We start from the raw sequence: 22089 nt of genomic DNA, 5'->3' as shown, positions 1-22089 counted from the left end.
GAAACAAATGTAACTAAAGCACAATAGTCTTATCTAGCACATTTCTTCATGAAAAACTAATTTCTATTTTCTCAAGATTATAAATAACCTATAGGCGCATTTTTATTTAGCTTTTTGAGTATTTTAATAGTAATTTGTATTACTATATTATACAGAGAGGATTGCTGTGCTTTTAACTTTCTTTTAAAAATTATTATATTTCCCCCCACTAACCTCTCTGATGGATATGGAAGGCTTTCAGTGACCCTGTTTTCTTGCATAATCATCTAACATTCAAACAAAGTCAATTCTCTCCAAGTCCTGCACATTCAAGGTTATCATTTGACCGGACCTAGGAAATAGGCATTTTGATTGATGCCTCCATTGATTGTGGAATTCACAATCCCCATGAAGACCCACATTGTTCCTACTCTTGTAGGTTTCAGGAAAACAACTAAGATCTATTTACTTCAATTAGCACAGGAGGAGAGCACATTGTGAGTGAAGATTGGAATCTGGTGTGGTCACGACTATTTATTATTTTGATACTTGGCAAAATGTATACTTTTTGATGTTTGCTTTTGCCTGTATTATGGATTAATTTATGGGTTTTTAGGGAGCTGCTTTTTATTTTATGCTGATCTTGATTATCACATACAAATATGTGTGTGTGTGTGTGTGTGTGTGTGTGTGTGTGTTGCATTTGTGCTGATAAATAAATAAAGGGAAACTAGTATAGATCTATTTCAAGCTATTTAGCTATCATCAGCTAGCCATACCCTTACTGGGAATTGAACCTGGGCTGTATTACATATTAGGCAGATGTATTAGCCATGAAGCCACAGGCTCTCCTCCTTTATCAGCTAAGCAGGGAAATAGGTATGTATTGTTTATTTATCAGCACAAATGCAACACAAATGTAACAAGACAACATAAAAAAATGGCTTTCTGCCTGGATGGCTCCTAGGGTGAGCTGATAGACAGAAAAGGGAAGCAGTATGCTCCCTCCCATATTTGGGCATACCAGGGGTTGTGACACTACACACACACACACACACACCTCAGTTCAGGTTATGTACACTACAAGAAACTGAAGATGTAGTCTTGTCATTAATTCTGCTATTTTCACATTTTTTTTAAAAAGGAGGGAAACCGGAGAATTTTGCACGCTTTGAATAGGTAGCGTCATAAACACCCTTCTATGAAGAAGAGCATTCAAGGAGCTGACAATTAAGACATTTCTTCTGAAAGAGGAAAATGAAATCCTTTTGCCCTTAACTTGGGGAACTGAATATAACAATGTTCAAGAAACAAGAAGAACCTTTTAGAAAGCTGCTGAAACATCTATTTTAATTAACTACTAAACCATGTGAATTATATTATAGATAACATTTGGAGCAAACCTACAATCATTACAGTTTTGTTTAAATTGTCCTCCTTTTTACAAATGTTAAACAAAGATTAGATTAACTTCATTTTTCAGTATGCCCTTTTATTATTTTGTAACATATATGACCTCTTAGCTGAACTATCTCCATTTATTATAACTTAGAGACAGTTGAGGAAAAGCATTTTTAGAACTTACTGATAAATTAAATGGGCGTCAAAACTTTGTCAGAATCGGCAATAGGATTTAAATTGCTAACAAACATTATAATCACAGTGATTTATCAGACCTCAGTTAAGTGAACTACAGAAACTGCGGACATATTTTCCCTTCAGATACCTTCCCAAAACGATGGATAAATCCAACTGTATCAAAAATAAGTTCAACAGTTGATTGAATTTACATCACTGGTGTAATTATTTATAATCTGTAAACTGATGCAAATAAAGTCAGATGTAATGGATAGTCAGCTTTAGCAGCCATGCCTTCCTTCTGAAAAGTTCATTTAACTGTATTAGGAGGTTTAAATGCACTCAATACACTTTTGTGCAAACACATGCTAAACATTATTGAAATGTCACCAACTGCTATCTTTCTACCTTCTGCAAATTGAAGCAAGCATTTGAATTACCTGAGCTAGAATTCTGAAGGCCAAGGAACCGTCAATCTGCTGTTAATCTAGATCAGGGGTGTCAAATTCGATTTCATTGAGGGCTGCATCAGGGTTGTGTTTGACCTCAGTGGGCTGGGGTAAGCGTGGGTAGGGTAGACATGGCCAGCTTGACATCACTCGTGTCGAGGGTGCCCGAGTGCTTTGCCAGTGAAAACAGGCTCCCGAACTCTATTTTCAGCTGGGACGGACTCCTGCAACCCCCTGCCAGCAAAAATGGAGCATGCGGCCCTCCCGAGCTCCATTTTTACTGGCAGAGGCACCACGGGCCAGTCCATCGCTATTTCCAGGCCAGCCCCGTGGGCCAGATCTAAGCACCCCATGGGCCTTGAGTTTGACACCCTTGATCTAGATCAGTGTTTCTCAAACTTGGCGACTTTAAGTCCTGTGGACTTCAACTCCCAGAATTCCCCAGCCAGCTATGCTGGCTGGGTGTTTCTGGGAGTTGAAGTCCACAGGACTTAAAGTCGCCAAGTTTGAGAAACACTGATCTAGATCTTCATCAGCATATAACTACTTCTCTTTCCAACCTGGTGCCTTCCACATGTGTTTTGGAATGGGAGTCAGTCCAGCACATTTGGAGAACATCAGGTCAAAGAAGACTGCCTCAAAATATATCTGAACTTTTTAGAGAATCTATTTCATCTTAGGTAAAATTATCCAAAGGTTTTATTTTTTGGGGTATTATGAGCTTGAGACAGCCCAAACCAAAGTCTAATACAGTACCTTTCTTAGTTTTCCATAATCAATAAGTTCTGGACGATGTCTGTGGATCAATGCACAAAAACCAAGACCATCTTTCCAGCTATAAGAGAGATGAAACACAATTAGCCATATTCTTCAAGACGCACATGATTTGGAAGCAAACTGAAGACAGTCTAAACTGACAATTGGTCTTACCTGAACTGTTGTTTTAGGAGGTTTTGCAGGTTTAGCCAGGATTGGGTATTGTGATGCCCAATTGGCCTTGAGACAGAGTTAATTTGAAGCCACGCCTCTGTGCTCCTTGTTTCTGGTTCCCAGTTTCAATGAGTCAAGCCCATTGCAACACACCTGAGAACAAGTCATAAGGGAACACGTCCTACCCCCTGAACTCCCACAACCCCTGGACCAATGCTAGGGCGGGAACCTGGCTAATCCTGCAAAACTTCCTAAAACAACAGTTCAGGTAAGACCAACTGTCATTTTCCAGAGGACGTTTGCAGGATTAGACAGGATTGGGACATACCCAAGTTAACGTCCCTCAGGGGGGACACTATTGGTTCTGGGCCCCTCATGCACTACCACCTGTTGTAAAACCCTACAACCAAATGCCGCATCAGCCGATGCAAACGCGTCTAACCTGTAGTGCCTGATGAAGGGAGATGGGGACACCCACGTAGCCGCCCTGCAAATCTCCATGATAGGCACCTGTGTGGCCCAGGCTGCCAAGGTAGCTGTACTCCTGGTGGAGTGTGCTGTGATGCCCTGGGGCACTGGAAGGTGCTGAACCTCATAGGCCAATGCGATGGCCAGTTTGATCCACCTCCCTATAGCCGAGGACACCCTCTTCCCCAGGGAAGACGGATAAAAGGAAACGAAGAGCACCTCAGACTGCCTGAGGCCCTCCATGTGCCTCAGGTAAATGCGCAAGGTATGCCTGACATTCAGCCGGTGCCAAAGATGCTCCTTATCATGAGACAGGTCCGGACAAAAATCCGGTAATACCATCTCCTGCGACCTGTGGAAAAGGGAGTTAACCTTGGGAACAAAAGTCAAATCCAATCACAGGACGAACCAATTATTGTGGAATGTACAAAGATCTGACCTGGAGGACAATGCCCCCAGTTCGGAGCTGCGACGGGGCTGAGGTGACCACCACAAGGAACACTACCTTAAGAGTTACTAACTTCAGGTCAACCGTCTTAAGAGGTTCAAATGGTGCTCGTGTCATTGCTTGGAGAACCGTAGTGAGGCTCCATGTCGGAAACCTGTGGACTACTGGGGAATGGAGATTCCCCACACCCTTCAAAAACCTCTTAATTAACGGGACCTGGGAAAGTGGAAGGAACTCCTCTCCCTGAATAATCGTGGAGAGGGCCGCCACCTGTCTCCTGAGGGTGCCATGTGAGAGCCCCCTATCCAATCCATCTTGGAGGAACTCCAAGACGTGCGGTACCCGAAGCCTTGCGAGGATTCACTCCCGAGACCCGGCACCACTCTGCAAAGACCCGCCAGGTGGAATAATAAATCCTAGTGGTGGAACCCTTGCGTGAAGACTCAATTGTGGAGATCACCCTCTGTGAAAGTTGGGCAGCCCTTAGGCGCTCCCGCTCAATCTCCACATGGCTAGCTGCAGCTGTGGCTCGGGATGCACCAGGTTCCCCTGTCTGAGGTCCACATCCCTCCCCGGATCCTCCACGGGTGTGACACTGACAGACACATTAGGTCCGCAAACCATGCCCGGCGCGGCCAGTAGGGTGCCACTAAGATGAGCTCCGCCTTCTCTGATATCACGTTCCGAACTATCACAGGGAGAAGGGGAAGGGGAGGGAAGGCATAGAGCAGGCCCTCTGGCCACGGCATCCAAAGCACGTCGACTCCCTCCATCCCCCGAGCCAGGAACCAAGAGAAGAACTGATCCACCTGAGCATTCTGCAGTGTGGCAAACAGGTCCACCTCCAGATGGCCGAACCTGGAGCAGATGGCCTGGAACAGTTTCGAAGAAACGCTCCACTCCCCGTGGTCGACTGTGGTCCGACTGAGCCAGTTGGCTTGATGGTTGTCCACTCCTATGATGTGCTCCACCCTGAGCAATCGAAGATGCCTCTCCGCCCAGAGTGCCATTGCCTCGGTTCGAAGAGCCCTGGAGTGTGTGCCGTCCTGTCGGTTGATGTGGGCCTTCCCCGCCACGTTGTCGGTCAGCACCAATGCATCTTGATCCTGAACATGGTCCCTGAAGTGCCGCAATGCCAAGTGAATCGCTCACAGTTCCAGCCAATTTATATTGTGTTGGCCCCTGCGCCATCTGGGACTCCAAGAGAGCTCCCCACCCGTACAAGCTGGCGTCCGTTGTCAGAATGAGGCGCTCTGGCTCCCTGAACTCACAGCCCTCATGTAGCGCTGGGGAGAGCCACCACTCAATGACAGCTGCACCTGTGGTGTCACTGGAACCTTTTTCTCAGAATTGCTGGAGTTTGACCTCTGATGCGGCAGAAGATGCCACTGGAGCGGCCTCGCGGGTAGACGAACCCAAGGCACCATGTCTATGCAAGACATGAATTTCCCCAGCAAGTTGGAGAGCACTACTACAGGAACAAAACATTGACTTCTAATTTGTCTAACTAAGGCTAACAAACTAACTTTACGGTCGTGGGACAGGAACACCTTCCCCAGCTTAGAGTCTATGATGGTCCCCAGGTGAGGAATCCTGGTGGTGGGAATGAGGGAACTTTTATCTAGGTTAACCGAAAAACCTAACTGCTGTAGTGTGGCTACCATCAACGAGTTATACTCCCTCACCCGCTCAAATGATGCTGCTTGGACTAAGATGTCATCGAGATAGCATTGGACCTTGACAGAGCGCTCGCAGAGGTAAGCTGCCACTGCAGCTAGGACCTTAGTGAAGGTCTGCGGTGCCAATGCCAAGCCAAACGGTAGGGCCCTATACTGGTAGTGGCTACCTAAATAGGAGAACCTGAGATACTTACGATCTCCACGGAAGATGGGGATATGGAGGTAAGCCTCCGTCAGGTTGATGGAGGCCATGAAGTCATTGCGCCTGACCCCCGCCAAGATGGATTTAAGCAATGCCATCTTGAATCTTCTATAGACTAAGTGAAAATTTAGCAGTTTAAGATCCAGAATCGCCCTCCATGCCCCCGAACTCTTCGGAACGACAAAGAGGTTGGAATAGAAACCTGACCCCACTTGGTCCGGTGGAACCAGTTCTACCGCGCTAATCTCTAGGAGGTGTCGGATTGCCTGCCTCATGAGAGAGTGTTTGTCTTTATTCTTGGTGACCGAAAATGTCCAAAAGTGGTTCGGCGGAATGGAGAGAAACTCTAGGCGCAGGCCAAATCTGATGGTATTCAGAACTCAGGCATCAGTGGTAATCTCAGCCCAGGCGTCAGCAAACAGAAACAGTCTGCTGCCTATGGGTGAGGTTGCTACTGACCTATCTGCCCCAGCAGTAGGGACAGCCACCTCCCCCCGAAAGGGCCTCTTCCCTTGGGATTGGAACCTAGGCCTATCCCTGGTGTAGTGCCTATCCGACTGCCTATCTGATCTCGGAAAATACTGCTGGGCTGCGCCTCCTGATCTGACTGACGATAGGACTGCTTCCGAAAGTAAGGCGCAGATTTTTGCTCCGACTTCTTTGTGGGCATAGGCATGACCTTCTTTTTATTCTTGTCCTCAACGAGGATTGGGTCCAACGAGATACCGAAAAGGGATACCCCGGAATAAGGCGATGATACCAGGTGCCACTTTGCCTTGTTCTCTGCTTGCCACCCCCACCCCCCAGCCACAGGAGACGTCGGGAGGTCACCGAGGCTGCCATTGCCCATGAGGCATACTTCATGACATGCAGAGTGGCGTCCGCAAAGAATTAGGCAACAGCAACCAGCTTGTTGAGATCTTGATGAGTACACACCTCCTCAGGCGGAATCCTTTCCTGCATTGTTGTAGCCAAAGGATAGCTATGCGGCTCAAGAACGACACTGAGGCAGCTGCCTTGATGGCCCACGCAGAAGCCTGGAATGTTTTATGAAGGTCAGCTCCACCTTCTTGTCCTCGCCCTTCAAGTAATCAGCCACATCACGGGACACCACCGTTGATGTGGACGCCAATGCCACCACTGGTGGGTCCACTGTGGGCACCTGCAACGCCTCAGAAAAACTAGGTTCCATGTTAAAGAACCTCCTATCACTGCTGCTGGGGTTGGGAAATGTTCCTGGCTTTTCCCACTGCTTTTTAACTACCTGTAGGAACAACTTAGGGGCAGGGATATCTTCCTTCGCTGGAGGTGGCTCTGAGTAAACTCGATCCTCCGGCTTTTTCTCCAGACCACCCGACTTGGCACCCTCCGTCTCACCCGGTTGCGCTGTGGCCGTGGCCTTGCACAACAGTGACTTGAACAAATCCGGAGGAAACAGACCAGAGAATGCTGGTGCCTCAGGTTTTGAGGGATCCTCATCATCAGACATATCTACCTCTCTCTGAACCTCATCCCCCACCATGGAACCCTCGCTAGCCAGAGAAGGAGAAACAGGCCGGCGCACCTCCACTGCCTGAGCAGTGGCACCCCGCCCCGGGACCTTTGCCACCATTGCGGGTCGCACAGACCCCTTCTGTAACCCAGCAGAAATTCCATGTGAAATTGCAGAGGAGATAAACCTCTGAATGCTTGCTGGAATCTGCTCCATGTCTCTAACGAAAGAATCCTACTCCTCCTCTTGTGCACAGTCTTCAGACTGTGGAGCCAATGATGGCCTGATGGGACTATCCCCTCCTGACCCCCTTGCACTGAAAAGGATCCCTTAGATAGGGGCCCTGTTCCACCATGGAGAGTGGGGGAGAAGGTGAAATGTCCTTCTCTGGTTCTGGATCTAGACCTCAAGGGAGAACTAGGCCTACCCCTCTGTTCAGCCCTGAACACCTGCTTTTCCAGGGCCCTGTGCCTCCTTTCTTCATCCTTCTGCAAGGCCTTGGAGGATTTTCCAGCTGCTGCAGTTTTTCGCAGTCTCATAGAGGCTGTGGGCCTCACTCCGGCCCCACTGGAGGTCCCCTCCCCAGGGGACAATGGGGGGGAATCTGGCCTCTCCTCTGCATCTGCCAAGGCACCAGGTCAGGGCTCCACAAGGCTCAGCCCACCAGAAACAGCAGCGACCAAAAAACAGCTTCCTCTAATCACTCATGGCCTCCACGCGACGAAATCAGCCTCTGGTAGACTTTTCCTGCCTCTTTTGCAAGTAGCACGGCTGCCAGCGGCACCACGTGGTGCACCAAGCGGTCCTCGCTGTCCTGCACTGCTCCGGGCCTCCTGGCGTCGATCTGGGCCTGCAGGGCCTTGCCGCTGCCGCCGCTGCAGAAAAGATGGCCACCCAGGAAAGCAGGGATGAAAACGAGGCTTCATAGTAGCCTCTGCCCCAGCCCAAGAGGCCCGCAGGAATAGAGGCCCCAAAATGGCCACTGTAATGGCGTCCTGCCTCTAAAGCCCCAAGAAGCAACTTTTAAATCCCTTACCGGTGGCCGGGAGCAAGCCACACCAAGGGGAGGCTTCCTCTTCCAGGAGGCAAGGGGAAGAAGGCAGGGAGAAGGAATTTGCAGGATGGCACTGGATTGTTTTTGGAAGAATCAGGAACCAAAAGCAACCTGTCTTTCTTTGGCCAGACAGAGTTGAAACTGGGAACCAGAAGCAAGGAGCATAGAGGCTTGGCTTCAAATTAACTCTGTCTCGAAGCCAACTGGACATCACAATACCCAATCCTGGCTAATCCTGTAAAATTTCTCTGGAAAACAATAGTGTTCTCTCTGCACACAACTGGGCAGAGAGAATACAGCTGATATAGATGGCATGAACCTTGGTGGGGCAGTGGTTAGAATGCAGTACTACGAGTTACTTCTGCTGACTGTCGGCTGCCAGCAGTTCGGCAGTCCAAGTCTCACCGGCTCAAGGTTGACTCAGCCTTCCATCCTTCTGAGGTCGGTAAAATGAGGACAGAGATTACTGGGGGCAATATGCTGACTCTGTAGACTGTTTAAAGAGGGCTATAAAGCACTGTGAAGTGGTATATAAGTCTAAATGCTGACTAGTGCTATCTTTCAAAATTACAAATGCTATGAACTTACAACTCTCTTCATCTTGAGCCAGCACAGACAACAATCAGGGGCAATTCAAGTTGTGGCCCACCATGTGGGGAAAGAAACAAGTTGGCCATCTAGAGATTAATTGTCCTTGAATTTAATCAAAGTTTCTATTCATTTTTGAAAGGTCAACCAGTTTCATATTTAGAAGGACCTGGTACCGAACTAACTGTGGAATAAAAATAAAGAAGGTATATTGTTTTATCAGTCACTAATGGGTATATGCAGTAAAATAATGTTACATTGTTGTTTGATCTTTCTTTTGTTCAATTTTGGTAAATAATGATTCCAGTTTGTCTATAAATGTAAAAAGGAATACAGTGTGACATAAGACATGAGCTGTTTTCTTTAAATGGGTGGAATATATTTATAGGCAGTCCTCTCGACTTACAACAGTTCACTTAGTTACAATGGCGCTGAAAAAAGTGACATAACCCTTTTTATGACTGTTGCAGCATCCCCATGGTCACATGACCAAAATTTGGATGCTTAGCAACTGATTCACATGTATGACGGTTGCAGTGTCGTGGAGTTATGTGATCCTCTTTTGTGACCTTCTGCCAAGCAAAGTCAATGGGGAAATCAGGTTCATTAACAACCGTGTTACTAATTTAACAGTGATTCACTTAACAAATGTGGCAAGAAAAGTCGTGAAATGGGACAAACTCGCTTTAAAAAAATGTCTCACTTAGCAACATAAATTTTGGGCTCAGCTGTGGTCTTAACTTGAGGACTACCTGTACTTTAACAGAACTGAGATGGGAGAGGAAAGAATAAGGACTTCAACATCTCTTGTTGCGTTTCAAGATATACCGGTAATATTCCTTTTCATTTTACTTCTTTATAGATTTTTGGCAGTTGTGTTGACTAGGGCTCATGAGGAGTAGAACAGTAAAGAAAGTAAATACACAAACATGTCATTAGAACATGATGCATTGCTTCCATTCTGGGCTTCTGGTATCAACCACCGTTAATGATCAACTCAGCCCTAGCTTTATCATTCAAGCTTTCAAAACCGAGGTATACACAAACATAGATAGAAACAAGTCTGCGAGACAAAATGTGTATTTTGAAATGAATGTGTTATATGAACGAAGCCTCTGTAAGGCAAGGAGGAAGGAGGAAAAACATTAGCAGTAGCAGCTACATTCCCTTCCTTGGCTCCTCAACCCATTAGTTTGCATTAATTACTTTGTAAGTAATGTAAGAGCCATTTTGCATGTCACTGTACATAGCTTACGTCCTATAAAAGTTCTTTTCAACATCTCTCCATAGATTGCTAAACCACAGCATAACATTAGTTTTCCATTTGCCTATTGAATAAACCAACACGAAACAAATTTTGCCGTCATGTTTCAAGTATAACAAAGAACTGTTGTTAAAGTTAACAACAGACGAAGGGACGAAGAAGGAAAGTGAGCGCAGAATTCATGTTTATCTTGACAACTTTTAGTTTACCAAAGTGGGAATATAGTCTGAGCGGGTCCTATCTTTCTTTTGGCTGGATAAAAGTTTTTTTTTTAAGCTTCAATATTTTAACATAAATACCAGGGGGAATTGCATGTGGGTCAGCAAGAAACAAATTATGAAAGCAGCATTGTGTTTTCGTGATACAAGGTCCAACTGTTTGGCAGGGATATTGTCACATATGTGTAAAAAAAGGGCAAAGTTTATGTTGCATCAATGCAACATTGTTTGATAGAAACCCCAGTCCTGAAGACGGGTGTGATGCCACGGTAACAGAGGAAGAAACCTTTAGCCAATTGCAGCCTTCAAATTCTGAACTGGAAGGTAGGTTCGAGAGCACAAACACTCCATCCTCCTCCATCTAAGTCACGGGTATCAAACTCGTGGCGTCACGTTGCCATCACGCCCTTCGCGGAGCTGAAGTGGCGTAGCCCACGCGTGACACATCCAGCCCGCAGGCTGCCATTTGCACCTCTGATCTAAGAAGCCATGTTAATTGTAAATGTTCTTAGAGTGATGGTTTAAGAACAGCTCAGTTGATCATTAAGCAGTGTCCAAATCTTTTAGATGATTTTTTCCCCTCCAACTTGGGGCAGGCACTGGTTGTGCAACTGAGGTAAATTATATATTACCTCCTCCCGCCACACCCATATCTATTTTATATTTATATCTATGTATATTACTGTGTTTTAAATATGACTGTACACCGCCCCAAGTCCCTTCTGGGAGAGGGCGTGGTTTAGAAATCAAATAAAAGTTAAAAGTTAAAGTTAAAGAGGTATGTGACATATTAGAAAAGCAATATATTCAGGGAACTGCTCTTTATGGTTTTTACCTAATGTGGAAGTTTTGGATGTTCACATTTTTGTAAGGGGCAGTTTTCCTCTGGCACCACAGCAAAAGCCCTTCTTTCGCAGATGTCTCTACAAAACAAAAGATACAAGCATTAGTTTTCTTTGATCATTCTGACCTTTGAAACCATTGAAGAGAACGTAGATGGCCCTTTCATTTGCATTTCAGAATCTCCCAAGAACCAGTTTGAGGCTCAAAGCTCAGAGTAAAATAGTAAAAGTAAAGTAACAGTAAAACAGCCCAGAGTCTTCTGGATTGAACAGCCACAGCAAATTTTAATTAATAATAATGATACCAATAATAATAAAATACAAACTAAAATTAGCAACCTGGCAGTGAAAACAATAATAATTTACTCAACTCAAAAGTTATGATAACTAGGTGGAAGCTTTAGAAGGCTCAATAACTTTTCAAGATGAACTGCCTTTATAAAAATATTGCTGTGATGGGAATGGTTGACAAGTCTTATATCAATTTGATTCTGTGCATTATATTATTTTAGTGACTGACCGAGTGCAGCATTTAATTTTTAATGCTCACATTTACATCCAGTCTTCATTCTTTTTATAAATAACAAGGTGGCAAACATAGGTAATTGTTGTGGCCCAGCAGGAGCTGTTGGAGCTGCCACCAGAGTCCGACAGCGAGGGTTCCTATGAGTCGGCTCTGGAGGATGTAGAGGACCCTGGGCAGGGTTCTGACTCTGAGCAGGGATCGGAGAGTCTGGTCGGCCACCAGGAGGCGCCTGAGGCATGGAGCAGCGGTGAAAGCCAAAGGAAGGGGCCTCCTGATGTCATGCCTTGGAGCAGTGGGGAGGAGTCACGGGACAGTGAGTCAGACATCAGCAGTGAGTTATTAGATGCTCGTTACCGACGCGCTCACCGGCGTAAGGAGCAAGTGCGCAGTTACCGGAGGTAATTGCTCTCAGCTGCTGATAAGTAGACTCCTCTCCAGTCTATAAAAGGAGTGATTGTGCATATGCCCTTTGCAGAAGTCAACACAGGAACTATTGGGAAAGTTCCGTCTTGTGAGCGTGGCAGGCTGGATAGCTGCTATTGCGTCTCCGTGCCGGAGGGTTCTGAGAGTCTAGTCGTGGTGGATTGCTGCCAAGGATCTGTCTGTCTGTGCAATAAACCCTGTAAAGTAGCTTTGGCTCGGCGTGAGTCTGTGTTGGCGAGGGAGGAAGAGGGGTCAGAACAGGTAATATTCCTTCCTATTCTTATTTTCACGACAACCACCCTGTGAGGTTGGTTGGGAAGAGAATGAGTGACTGTTTCAAAGTCTCCCAGATGGCTTTCATGCCTAAGGCTGGTTCCTAGGCTGATGCCTTAGCCATTAGATCAAATATAACCGTGATAGCGAACCTATGGCATGCAGGGCCATGTCGCCTGGCACGCACGGTGTTGCCCGTTCCTCTTCTGGGTTTTGGGAGTGCATGCATGTGTGATGATCAGCTGGCCTTCATGTATGCAGCAATGCCATAAACTGGAAGAGCTGGTCTTCCGTTTTCCGGCGGGAGCATGCACGCCAGCCAGCTGATCATCGCGAACATATGCGCACCAATAACCAGAAGTCTAGCTGGCTGGTGCGCATGTGCCCACCGGAAACCGGAAGTGCATTTTATGGTGTGCGCATGCCCCCTGGCCAGCTCCTCTTCCGGGTCGTGTCCCAGAAAAGAGCACACGCGGGCTACCTTTTCAGTACTCGAAAAATCAAATCCTCCTCTTTCTTTCTCAGGCCTCTCAATATGCTGCCGCATATAAAATGAATCAGTTCACAATTATTAACGTAGAACAATAATTACAAAGATGAACTAGCTATAAAATAATACTAAATGAATAAAAAGGCCCAACTAAAGAGATGTGTCTTGAAGCTCTTTCACAAAGTTAAACTAACCCAGACTCCTAAGGAAGCCTATTCCAAAATGTGGATAGACAGAAATATCTTGGAAGGAAAACTCTCCTTCCCCTGCAGACCTTAATGCCTAGGTAGGTTCAGAATAACATAAATAACAAAGTGAAGCCTGCTCTACAATGTCATTAAAGCTGTCAGCCTGTGTCCATCTTTTGCCAAGTCAGGGAATCCAGACTTGGACTCCTCAACTCTGCATTTTGTAAATAGAATGAGCAACTTTCAGATACCTCAGTGCAATTAATCAAGCAGAGGCACTAACTTCCAGCTGACGTGCCAGTATCCTTCATTCAGTGTATAGGTTTCTTTCCTTGAGGCAGCTCGTAATATACTCTTCCTCGTCATAACTATCCTTGGAAGAGATGAGAACCTGTTGGGATTTACCTTCTACTGAGATATCCTGAATGGCAAAACGAAGGATGATGGTCCAAATCATGCCAAGGGTCATTTTTGCATTCCCATCAACAATCTCTGTAAAAAAAAGAAATGTAGCAGTTGAACAACCAAAAATAAACAAGCATGTTTCCTTAAAATAATTATTAATCCAGCAGCAGACACCCCCTGAAGCCTATGATGGGAAGAGGGGCAGAAGGCACATAAAAACTCCCTGGACTTATGAAGAAGATCAGCAATCATCCGCTGAGGAGAAAAAGATCAAAATCCTCTGAATGTTTATTGCTTCTCTGATCTGATTTGAAGGGTTTGGTTTTCTTTTTAACATTGTTCCGTTTATTTATTTGACTGATGTATATGATGCCTTCCTATTTAAGTGCTGAAGACAATTTACAATTTAAGTTTTAGCACATCCTGCTTTCAGAGGGTTGGCATGAGAACCTGTTTTTAAAAACCAGAAACAACAGCTGGGCTCAGTCAATGTTTAAAAAAATATGATCTGGTTTGGTGAATTAGTCCCCTTTCACAATTTGTAATATTTAGAAATGGGCTGTTTGTTTACTGGTGTTACACAATGCCTGTGTCTACATCAGCACATAAAAGGAAGTTCAGTTCCTATCAACTGGTAGAAAAAATTTGAAGGTAGTCAAGAGAAAGAAATCAGATTGCCTTTCTGGCCAATATGATGCTCAGAGATTCCCAGCAGATTTTGGTTTCCCCCAGGATATCAGCTAGCGAGGTCCTCTAATAGCTGTGATCCTGCAGCTGAAAATTAACAATAAAATGCTGGCACTTCCATAAACATTTCTGCTTCACTTAGAACTCCATAGAGATGCAGCTATATCCTTCTTTACAAAAAAACAACAGAATCTTGTGATTTCTTAAAGACTCGTCTGTTGCATAAGACTTCCTGGATCACTAATGAGATTCATGGAGTATTGCCCTGAGAAAGGAATATATAGAAACCCACTGTTGCTATGGGTGGTAGGAACAGAGAAAGTAAAAGCAAAGAAATAAAATGCAGGTGGTAAAACCACAGAATTTATTTAAGTGGTTGTTCATTATACAGTTTGGGTTATAACAGATATTTTGGCATCAAACTAATAGTGTTATGTGATAAGAAAAAAAAACCTTTTCTGTGTAATCCAGAAAGGTGTTAATTCTTTTAATTACTTGAAACTTGATTGCCCTATTACATGAAAAAAGGTCTATCAAGCCCACCCAATCCAAATAACACTACCTTAAGCTATATTAATGGGCGTTAAGGTGTTTATATCCACCTTATATCCAGAAGACAGACACTATTGTTTGAAATGTTCAGCTGTTCAAAAGAATTGCCTAGATCAGCTGAAGGATTCACGCCAATAAATCACATCAGTATTAACAGCAGGTGTATATATAAAGCTCCTAATTCAGGAATAATACTAATAACATCAGCAATACTACTAATAACAACACCCCCAGTGTTGTTGGAGGGGCACTACCTTGATGTGGTTGTGGGCCTTGTATGCTCTGAGAAAAATGAGAGGTATGCCACAAGTTCAACCATACTTAACACTCCTACTTAATCAGGAGTCAGACAGAGTGTCTTCTCCCATAAAAAAATATGGTGAGATGCAGATTTCAAAAAGTCCAGTCTGAACATCTGGGTATATGGTGAACCATAACAATACCATCCAATGACTGCCTATCCGAGTCATTGGAAAGGACTCAATAGTAGACAAAAATGCCAAATCTAGTCTGAACATCTGGCAGACTGTGTGACAAACCATAACAACAACAACAACAAAACAAAGTAAAGGTAGTATCAATAGCAATAGGCCCCTTGGGTGTCATTCTAAAACAATCACACCACATTTAAACACCATTGGCATTGACAAATTCACTATCAGTCAATTGCAAAAGGCAGCTTTACTCAGAACAGCTTACATCCTGCAACGATAGTTTCTTGAACATTTAGTACTATCAAACATCAACATCTGTCTCAGTGGTGGGTTCCTGCCGGATCACACCGGATCGCGCGCGCTCCCTTTCAGCGCTCCACCTGGCTCGCGCGCTCCCTTTCAGCGCTCCACCTGGCTCGCGCGCTCCCTTTCAGCGCTACACCTGGCTCGCGCGCTCCCTTCCGGCGCTAAAACCGGAAGTACGGTCTTGCCCCGCCCCTGGCAAAGCGACGACGCCTGCCTGCGCTCCACCAGCTCGGCTGGGAACGGAGATGTTTCCTCAGCGGAGCGGAGCGCGCGCTCCGCTCCGCTGAGGAAACATCTCCGTTCCCAGCCGAGCTGGTGGAGCGCAGGCAGGCATCGTCGCTTTGCCAGGGGCGGGGCAAGACCGTACTTCCGGTTTTAGCGCCGGAAGGGAGCGCGCGAGCCAGGTGTAGCGCTGAAAGGGAGCGCGCGAGCCAGGTGGAGCGCTGAAAGGGAGCGCGCGAGCCAGGTGGAGCGCTGAAAGGGAGCGCGCGAGCCAGGTGGAGCGCTGAAAGGGAGCGCGCGCGATCCGGTGCGATCCGGCAGGAACCCACCACTGATCTGTCTGTCCCAGATCCTTGGGAAGGACTCAATAAGTAGATAAAAATGCCAAATCCAGTCGAAATATTTGGCTGTGACAAACAATAAAATCAACCAAAAGCATTCCAAGAGAAGTAAGACAGCAAATTCATGATTGACAGCAGGCCTGATTAACAATTGTGCCAATAGAAGACAACTTCATTCAAATGTCAGTTTTTCCAGTTTGGTTCTTTGAATTATCTATGACTGGGCGGCGGTGGCGGCAGCAGCAATGGAAATAATTAAAAACAAATTCTGAAAGAAACAGTCAGGGATAACAATTTGAATCCAAAATGTTTTCCTGCCAGATTCTATCACCTCATTCCAATATTTGACTATTTTGCAACAATAAAAATGTGATAAGTCACAAAGAAGCCTTTAAAGCAGATTCATGAATAAAAGAACTGTTGCTAGGGAGCAACAGTTTGGATTTTATCTGCTAAAGTTGGTAATTGGCTTGTATATTTTGTTCTCCATCTCAAAACCAATGTTGTCACCCTGGTGTCAGGAATATATCTTCATATCAAATGTGAAGATATGCTCATATGCAAAACATTCATTCTGTTGCAGGGGTTAAGCATGGAGCAAATCTGTTTTATAATTCCAGAATTCTGATATAACAAAGAAAAGGCTAACAGTTCTTAAAGGGGTTCAGGGTAGGGAGTAAGAGAGATTCAGGTTGTGAACAATCTTTAGAACAGCTGATGGACCACCACCCCTTTCCTCCAAAATCAACGGGGCCCTTCTGGGACATTCGTACCAATGGAAAATTGATATTCTATTCTGCATCTTTCACACTTTATGAAGTGTCTCCATTAAAAGGAAAAGGGGTTGACAGAAATATGAAAAATGGGCTGAAGACTAAGGATGATGATCTGAATCCTCCAAGAAGTAATTGTGAAAACTTATAACAAAAGATCCTTAAAAGGTCAAGCAAAAATATTTCAGGTGTGAAATCTAGAACAGTTGTCATTCTCCTTTCTCACAATCTCAAGAGTCTTGTTCACAGCACACTCAACAAAGAAAAATGTTCAGCTAGATCTACATTCAGCCTGGGCAAAGATACAGACTGCTGTTTGAAGAACTGGAACAGCTGGAAAGAGGAAACCAAATGTTCTGCTCTGGTGAGTATATTTCCATATAATTGGTTTTACTACAATAAGTCTTTGTGAACAGAATATACAAATAAAGATACAATTTCCATCTCTTTGGTGCTCAGTTCTTTCAAAAGGAAAATAACCACTGAATATTCATAATAAAATTGGGTTCTTCAAAAGGACTCCAAAATGCACTGAAATGTATAACCCTGTCATAGTACTCTAACTCTGGTGTTCCATTTTCTTCTTGTTTTACACAGGAGGATCACAGGATATTTTTTTACATCAGGATTTCAAAGAGGATTTATGAACTTATTGTATATGTAAATAGGAAATATAGTGGAAATGCATCAAGAGAATGAAAATGTATTCACACTCCATGTTGCAGTCCATTTCACTACAAAATGTGGATTGCTTTTGTGCTATTGATAAGAATTTACTTTAGGTTTTAAAAAATCCATTACTAAGTGTGAGAGATTGTGCAGTATAAGCAACCAAAGGGGATGCTTTCTTGAACCTGCAGAATTTGCAGAACATGAGCAGTACTGTAAGGTGGCTTTAATTTAGCCAATAAAAACAATAGTTTCAATATTTAGAATTTCACTTGTATAAATACAACTTTTTAAATTGTTCTAAATGTCAGCGTTTTTTTTTTCTTACAGAGTTTCCTTTTTGCAACACATTAAGGAATGTTGGCATTGCCAATCTAGTATCAATATAGAATTCCAGTGTTTTCTCTCATTTTTCCAAACTTCTGATATAGTTCCTTGGACATTTTGGAGCCAGGATAATGATTAGGAAGTGATTACTGATTATATTACTTATGGCCAAGTGATATCAGGGATCTTTTGACACATTCTGTTGCTAAGGGTATATTTAAAAATATGCACACAAAATATTTTTTATTGGCCCATCATGATTTCTAGTTAAATCCCACCTGCTTGATATGATTTATTCTGTCTTAACCATGTTAACAACATTCAACATGCTTCATTGATTTTTATTTTGTTGCTATCATAATGACAATCACTGATCTGGGTCTTTCAAAATGCAGAGTTTGAAAAAGTTTATAATCCTTTTCCCAATCCAGTCACCATAATAGCATGCTATCAGTCAACCCAATACAGTACAATTAAAAACCCATAATGCAAAATAAAACACATGCAATGAGTACAGCAAGAATCATATACAGTACGTCCATAAATATTCTTACATTAATGGAAAGAGTTGGGGATTAATTCTATTTTTACACATACAGTGGGGCAAAAAAGTATTTAGTCAGCGACCAATTGTGCAAGTTCTCCCACTTAAAAAGATGAGAGAGGCCTGTAATTGGCATCATAGGTAGACCTCAACTATGAGAGACAAAATGTAAAAAAAAAAACCCCAAACAATCACATTGGCTGATTTGGAAAGAATTTATTTGCAAATTATGGTGGAAAATAAGTATTTGGTCAATATCAAAAGTTCATCTCAATACTTTGTTATATATCCTTTGTTGGCAATGACAGAGGTCAAACGTTTTCTGTAAGTCTTCACAAGGTTGGCACACACTGTTGCTGGTATGTTGGCCCATTCCTCCATGCAGATCTCCTCTAGAGCAGTGATGTTTTGGGGCTGTCGCTGGGCAACACGGACTTTCAACTCCCTCCAAAGGTTTTCTATGGGGTTGAGATCTGGAGACTGGCTAGAGCACTCCAGGACCTTGAAATGCTTCTTACGAAGCCACTCCTTCGTTGCCCGGGCGGTAGGTTTGGAATCATTGTCATGTTGAAAGACCCAGCCACGTTTCATCTTCAATGCCCTTGCTGATGGAAGGAGGTTTGCACTCAAAATCTCACGATACATCGCCCCATTCATTCTGTCCTGTACACGGATCAGTCGTCCTGGTCCCTTTGCAGAGAAACAGCCCCAAAGGATGATGTTGCCACCCCCATGCTTCACAGTAGGTATGGTGTTCTTTGGATGCAACTCAGCATTCTCTCCTCCAAACACGACGAGTTGTGTTTCTACCAAACAGTTCTATTTTGGTTTCATCTGATCATATGACATTCTCCCAATCCTCTTCTGGATCATCCAAATGCTCTCTAGCAAACTTCAGAAGGGCCCGGACATGTACTGGCTTAAGCAGGGGGACATGTCTGGCACTGCAGGATCTGAGTCCCTGGCGGCATAGTGTGTTACTGATGGTAGCCTTTGTTACGTTGGTCCCAGCTCTCTGCAGGTCATTCACTAGGTCCCCCCGTGTGATCCTGGGATTTTTGCTCACCGTTCTTGGGATCATTTTGACCCCACGGGGTGAGATCTTGCGTGGAGCCCCAGATCGAGGGAGATTATCAGTGGTCTTGTATGTCTTCCATTTTCTAATTATTGCTCCCACAATTGATTTGTTCACACCAAGCTGCTTGCCTATTGCAGGTTCAGTCTTCCCAGCCTGGTGCAGGTCTACAATTTTGTTTCTGGTGTCCTTTGACAGTTCTTTGGTCTTCACCATAGTGGAGTTTGGAGTGTGACTGTTTGAGGTTGTGGACAGGTGTCTTTTATACTGATAACAAGTTCAAACAGGTGCCATTGATACAAGTAATGAGTGCAGGACAGAGGAGCCTCCTAAAGAAGAAGGTACAGGTCTGTGAGAGCCAGAAATCTTGCTTGTTTGTAGGTGACCAAATACTTATTTTCCACCATAATTTGCAAATAAATTCTTTCCAAATCAGCCAATGTGATTGTTTGGTCTTTTTTTTTACATTTTGTCTCTCATAGTTGAGGTCTACCTATGATGCCAATTACAGGCCTCTCTCATCTTTTTAAGTGGGAGAACTTGCACAATTAGTAGTTGACTAAATACTTTTTTGCCCCACTGTATGTTTTTGTTAAATTATATAGGTTTGATATAAGGAAACATTATGACCTAATTTTATCTACTTTATGTTGTTATATCTTATGCTGAATCTAAAGAATAACAGACAATGTAAATAAACTAAACAGATTCACTTGGTTGAGTTGGGCAGCTAGAGAAATTGAATAAATAAATAAATCTTCCTTAACTTTGAAATGCAGCCTATTCCTATTACACATTGGGCATTTTCAGAGACTGCTACTTCCCTTCCCCTTATTCAGATATATCAAGTTGTAATCACCCATAACACTAATTGTTTCATTCAAGTATTTTGGGGAAAAGTTTGTGATGTATAAAAAGGTAAAGGTTCCCCTCACACATATGTGCTAGTCGTTCCCTACTCTAGGGGGCGGTGCTCATCTCTGTTTCAAAGCCGAAGAACCAGCGCTGTCCAAAGACATCTCCGTGGTCATGTGGCCGGCATGACTAAACGTTGAAGGCGCACGGAACGCCTTTCCACCAAAGTGGTCCCTATTTTTCTACTTGTATTTTTATGTGCTTTTGAACTGCTAGGTTGGCAGAAGCTGGGACAAGTAACGGGAGCTCACTCTGTTACACGGCACTAGGGATTCGAACTGCAAAACTACCAACCTTTCAATCGATAAGCTCAGCATCTTAGCCATTGAGCCACCGCTCAGTGATTATTTGGTTAATCAGCTCAAATAGAAGACTATTTGGTTCATCAGGTTCCTGGGTTAGAAAATCCATCAGCAATTTTTTTCTAAGATGAACAAAGGCATTGGATTCTTTCTTTTCTATTCTTCTCCCAAATCAAAGATAATGAGACAGGATAATAATCCTTTAGAAGGAACTCAGAGAGCATGTGTCTAACACCTGGTTCTTAGTGACTAGGCAGGATACAAATGAATGTAACAAATGGATGGATGGATGGATGGATGGATGGATGGATGGAAGCCAAAAACTGCTACCAGCTATTCTAAGACTCCTTAATTGGTTGGTCTTCAAATGTGAAGTTCATGTTTAGGAAATACATTATTTTCTAGCAATGCATCAAATATTAAATGTGTATCAAATAAAAGCAGGTTCATTATTGCTACCATCCAGTTCCTACTTGAAGTAGCTGCTTACCTTCAGCTCCAATGGAGACCAGCTTGACTCCTTTGCTAGCAATAAAATCCAGAGCTTTGTTCACATTTGAGATTTTATGCACTCGCATTTTGCCTCTTTCTGGCTTAGCCAAACGTTCACCTAATCAGGTTGAGAAAAAAAAATGATTATTTTTTTTAAGTGAAGTCCTTCATTTCACCTCTACCAAGAATTCATATACCACACAAAGATAACAGTTGCTTCTCTTTTGCTGTAAAACCACAACTGTTCCATTGGGATTTGTTTACACTCGTGATTTGTAAATACCTGATCATGCCACTTAATCATGTAGGGCAGTGTTGGTCAACATTTTTGGCACAGAGAAGGGGCGGGGCTTGACATCGCAATGACATGACATGCAATCTTGGGTCTCCAGGATTGCTGTTGATATCTCTGTTTATGGACGGTCCTTTTGGACCTAAACTGTTCTGAAGGAACAGTGATAGAGAAGAGCATGTCCTGCTGATCTCAGGGGCATTGCAAAGCCCGATTGATCCAGGAGAAAACTCTTTTTGCCAGCTACAAGAGAAGCAACCAAAATGGCTGCCAAAGGTTGGGACAAGCTTCTGAAACAGAAGCTATGCAGGAGTGGGTCAAATTGGTGAGAAAATTTTTATTATTAGGGAATAGAAAACCCCCCAAAATTGGAATTTAAAATAAAATTGAAGACAGAAGAAAACAAGTGGCGAATCAACTCTGGTTTAAGATGATCGTGTTATCTTTTTTACCATAACTTTGTTTGTTTTCTATGGATGGACTCTTTACAAATGCCTCTTAATTTTAAACAGGACTGGTCTCTTTTTCTTCCTTCTGCCTCTATACTTTCTCCATTTTTTGTATTTGTGGATTAAAAGCTTCTTCTCTCATAAGGCTGGGACGCAGTGTAATTTTTACAGGTTTTTTTTCTCTGTCTCAGACAGAGAGGCAGAAACAGATGG

At 43.8% G+C, this 22089-nt stretch overlaps 1 protein-coding gene across 4 annotated transcripts in view; it reads right to left on the bottom strand.

The window, feature by feature from the left end:
• ACTN1 (actinin alpha 1) overlaps nt 1–22089 on the bottom strand; it is a 133542-nt gene that overhangs the window by 41905 nt on the left and 69548 nt on the right. For all 4 annotated transcript variants that reach the window (XM_081966372.1, XM_081966370.1, XM_081966373.1 and 1 more), the window contains exons 3-6: nt 21134–21253; nt 13497–13583; nt 11185–11272; nt 2763–2841 (exon numbers count right to left, since the gene is read on the bottom strand). In XM_081966372.1, coding sequence (XP_081822498.1) covers nt 2763–2841; nt 11185–11272; nt 13497–13583; nt 21134–21253 — 374 coding nt within the window. The remainder of the gene's footprint in view (nt 1–2762; nt 2842–11184; nt 11273–13496; nt 13584–21133; nt 21254–22089) is intronic.

The sequence above is a fragment of the Natrix helvetica genome, assembly GCF_964273705.1.
Source record: "Natrix helvetica genome assembly, chromosome: 1".
Lineage (NCBI taxonomy): Eukaryota > Metazoa > Chordata > Lepidosauria > Squamata > Natricidae > Natrix > Natrix helvetica.
The sequence above is the reverse complement of the archived record's forward strand: the minus strand, read 5'-3'. Positions and strand labels throughout refer to the sequence as shown.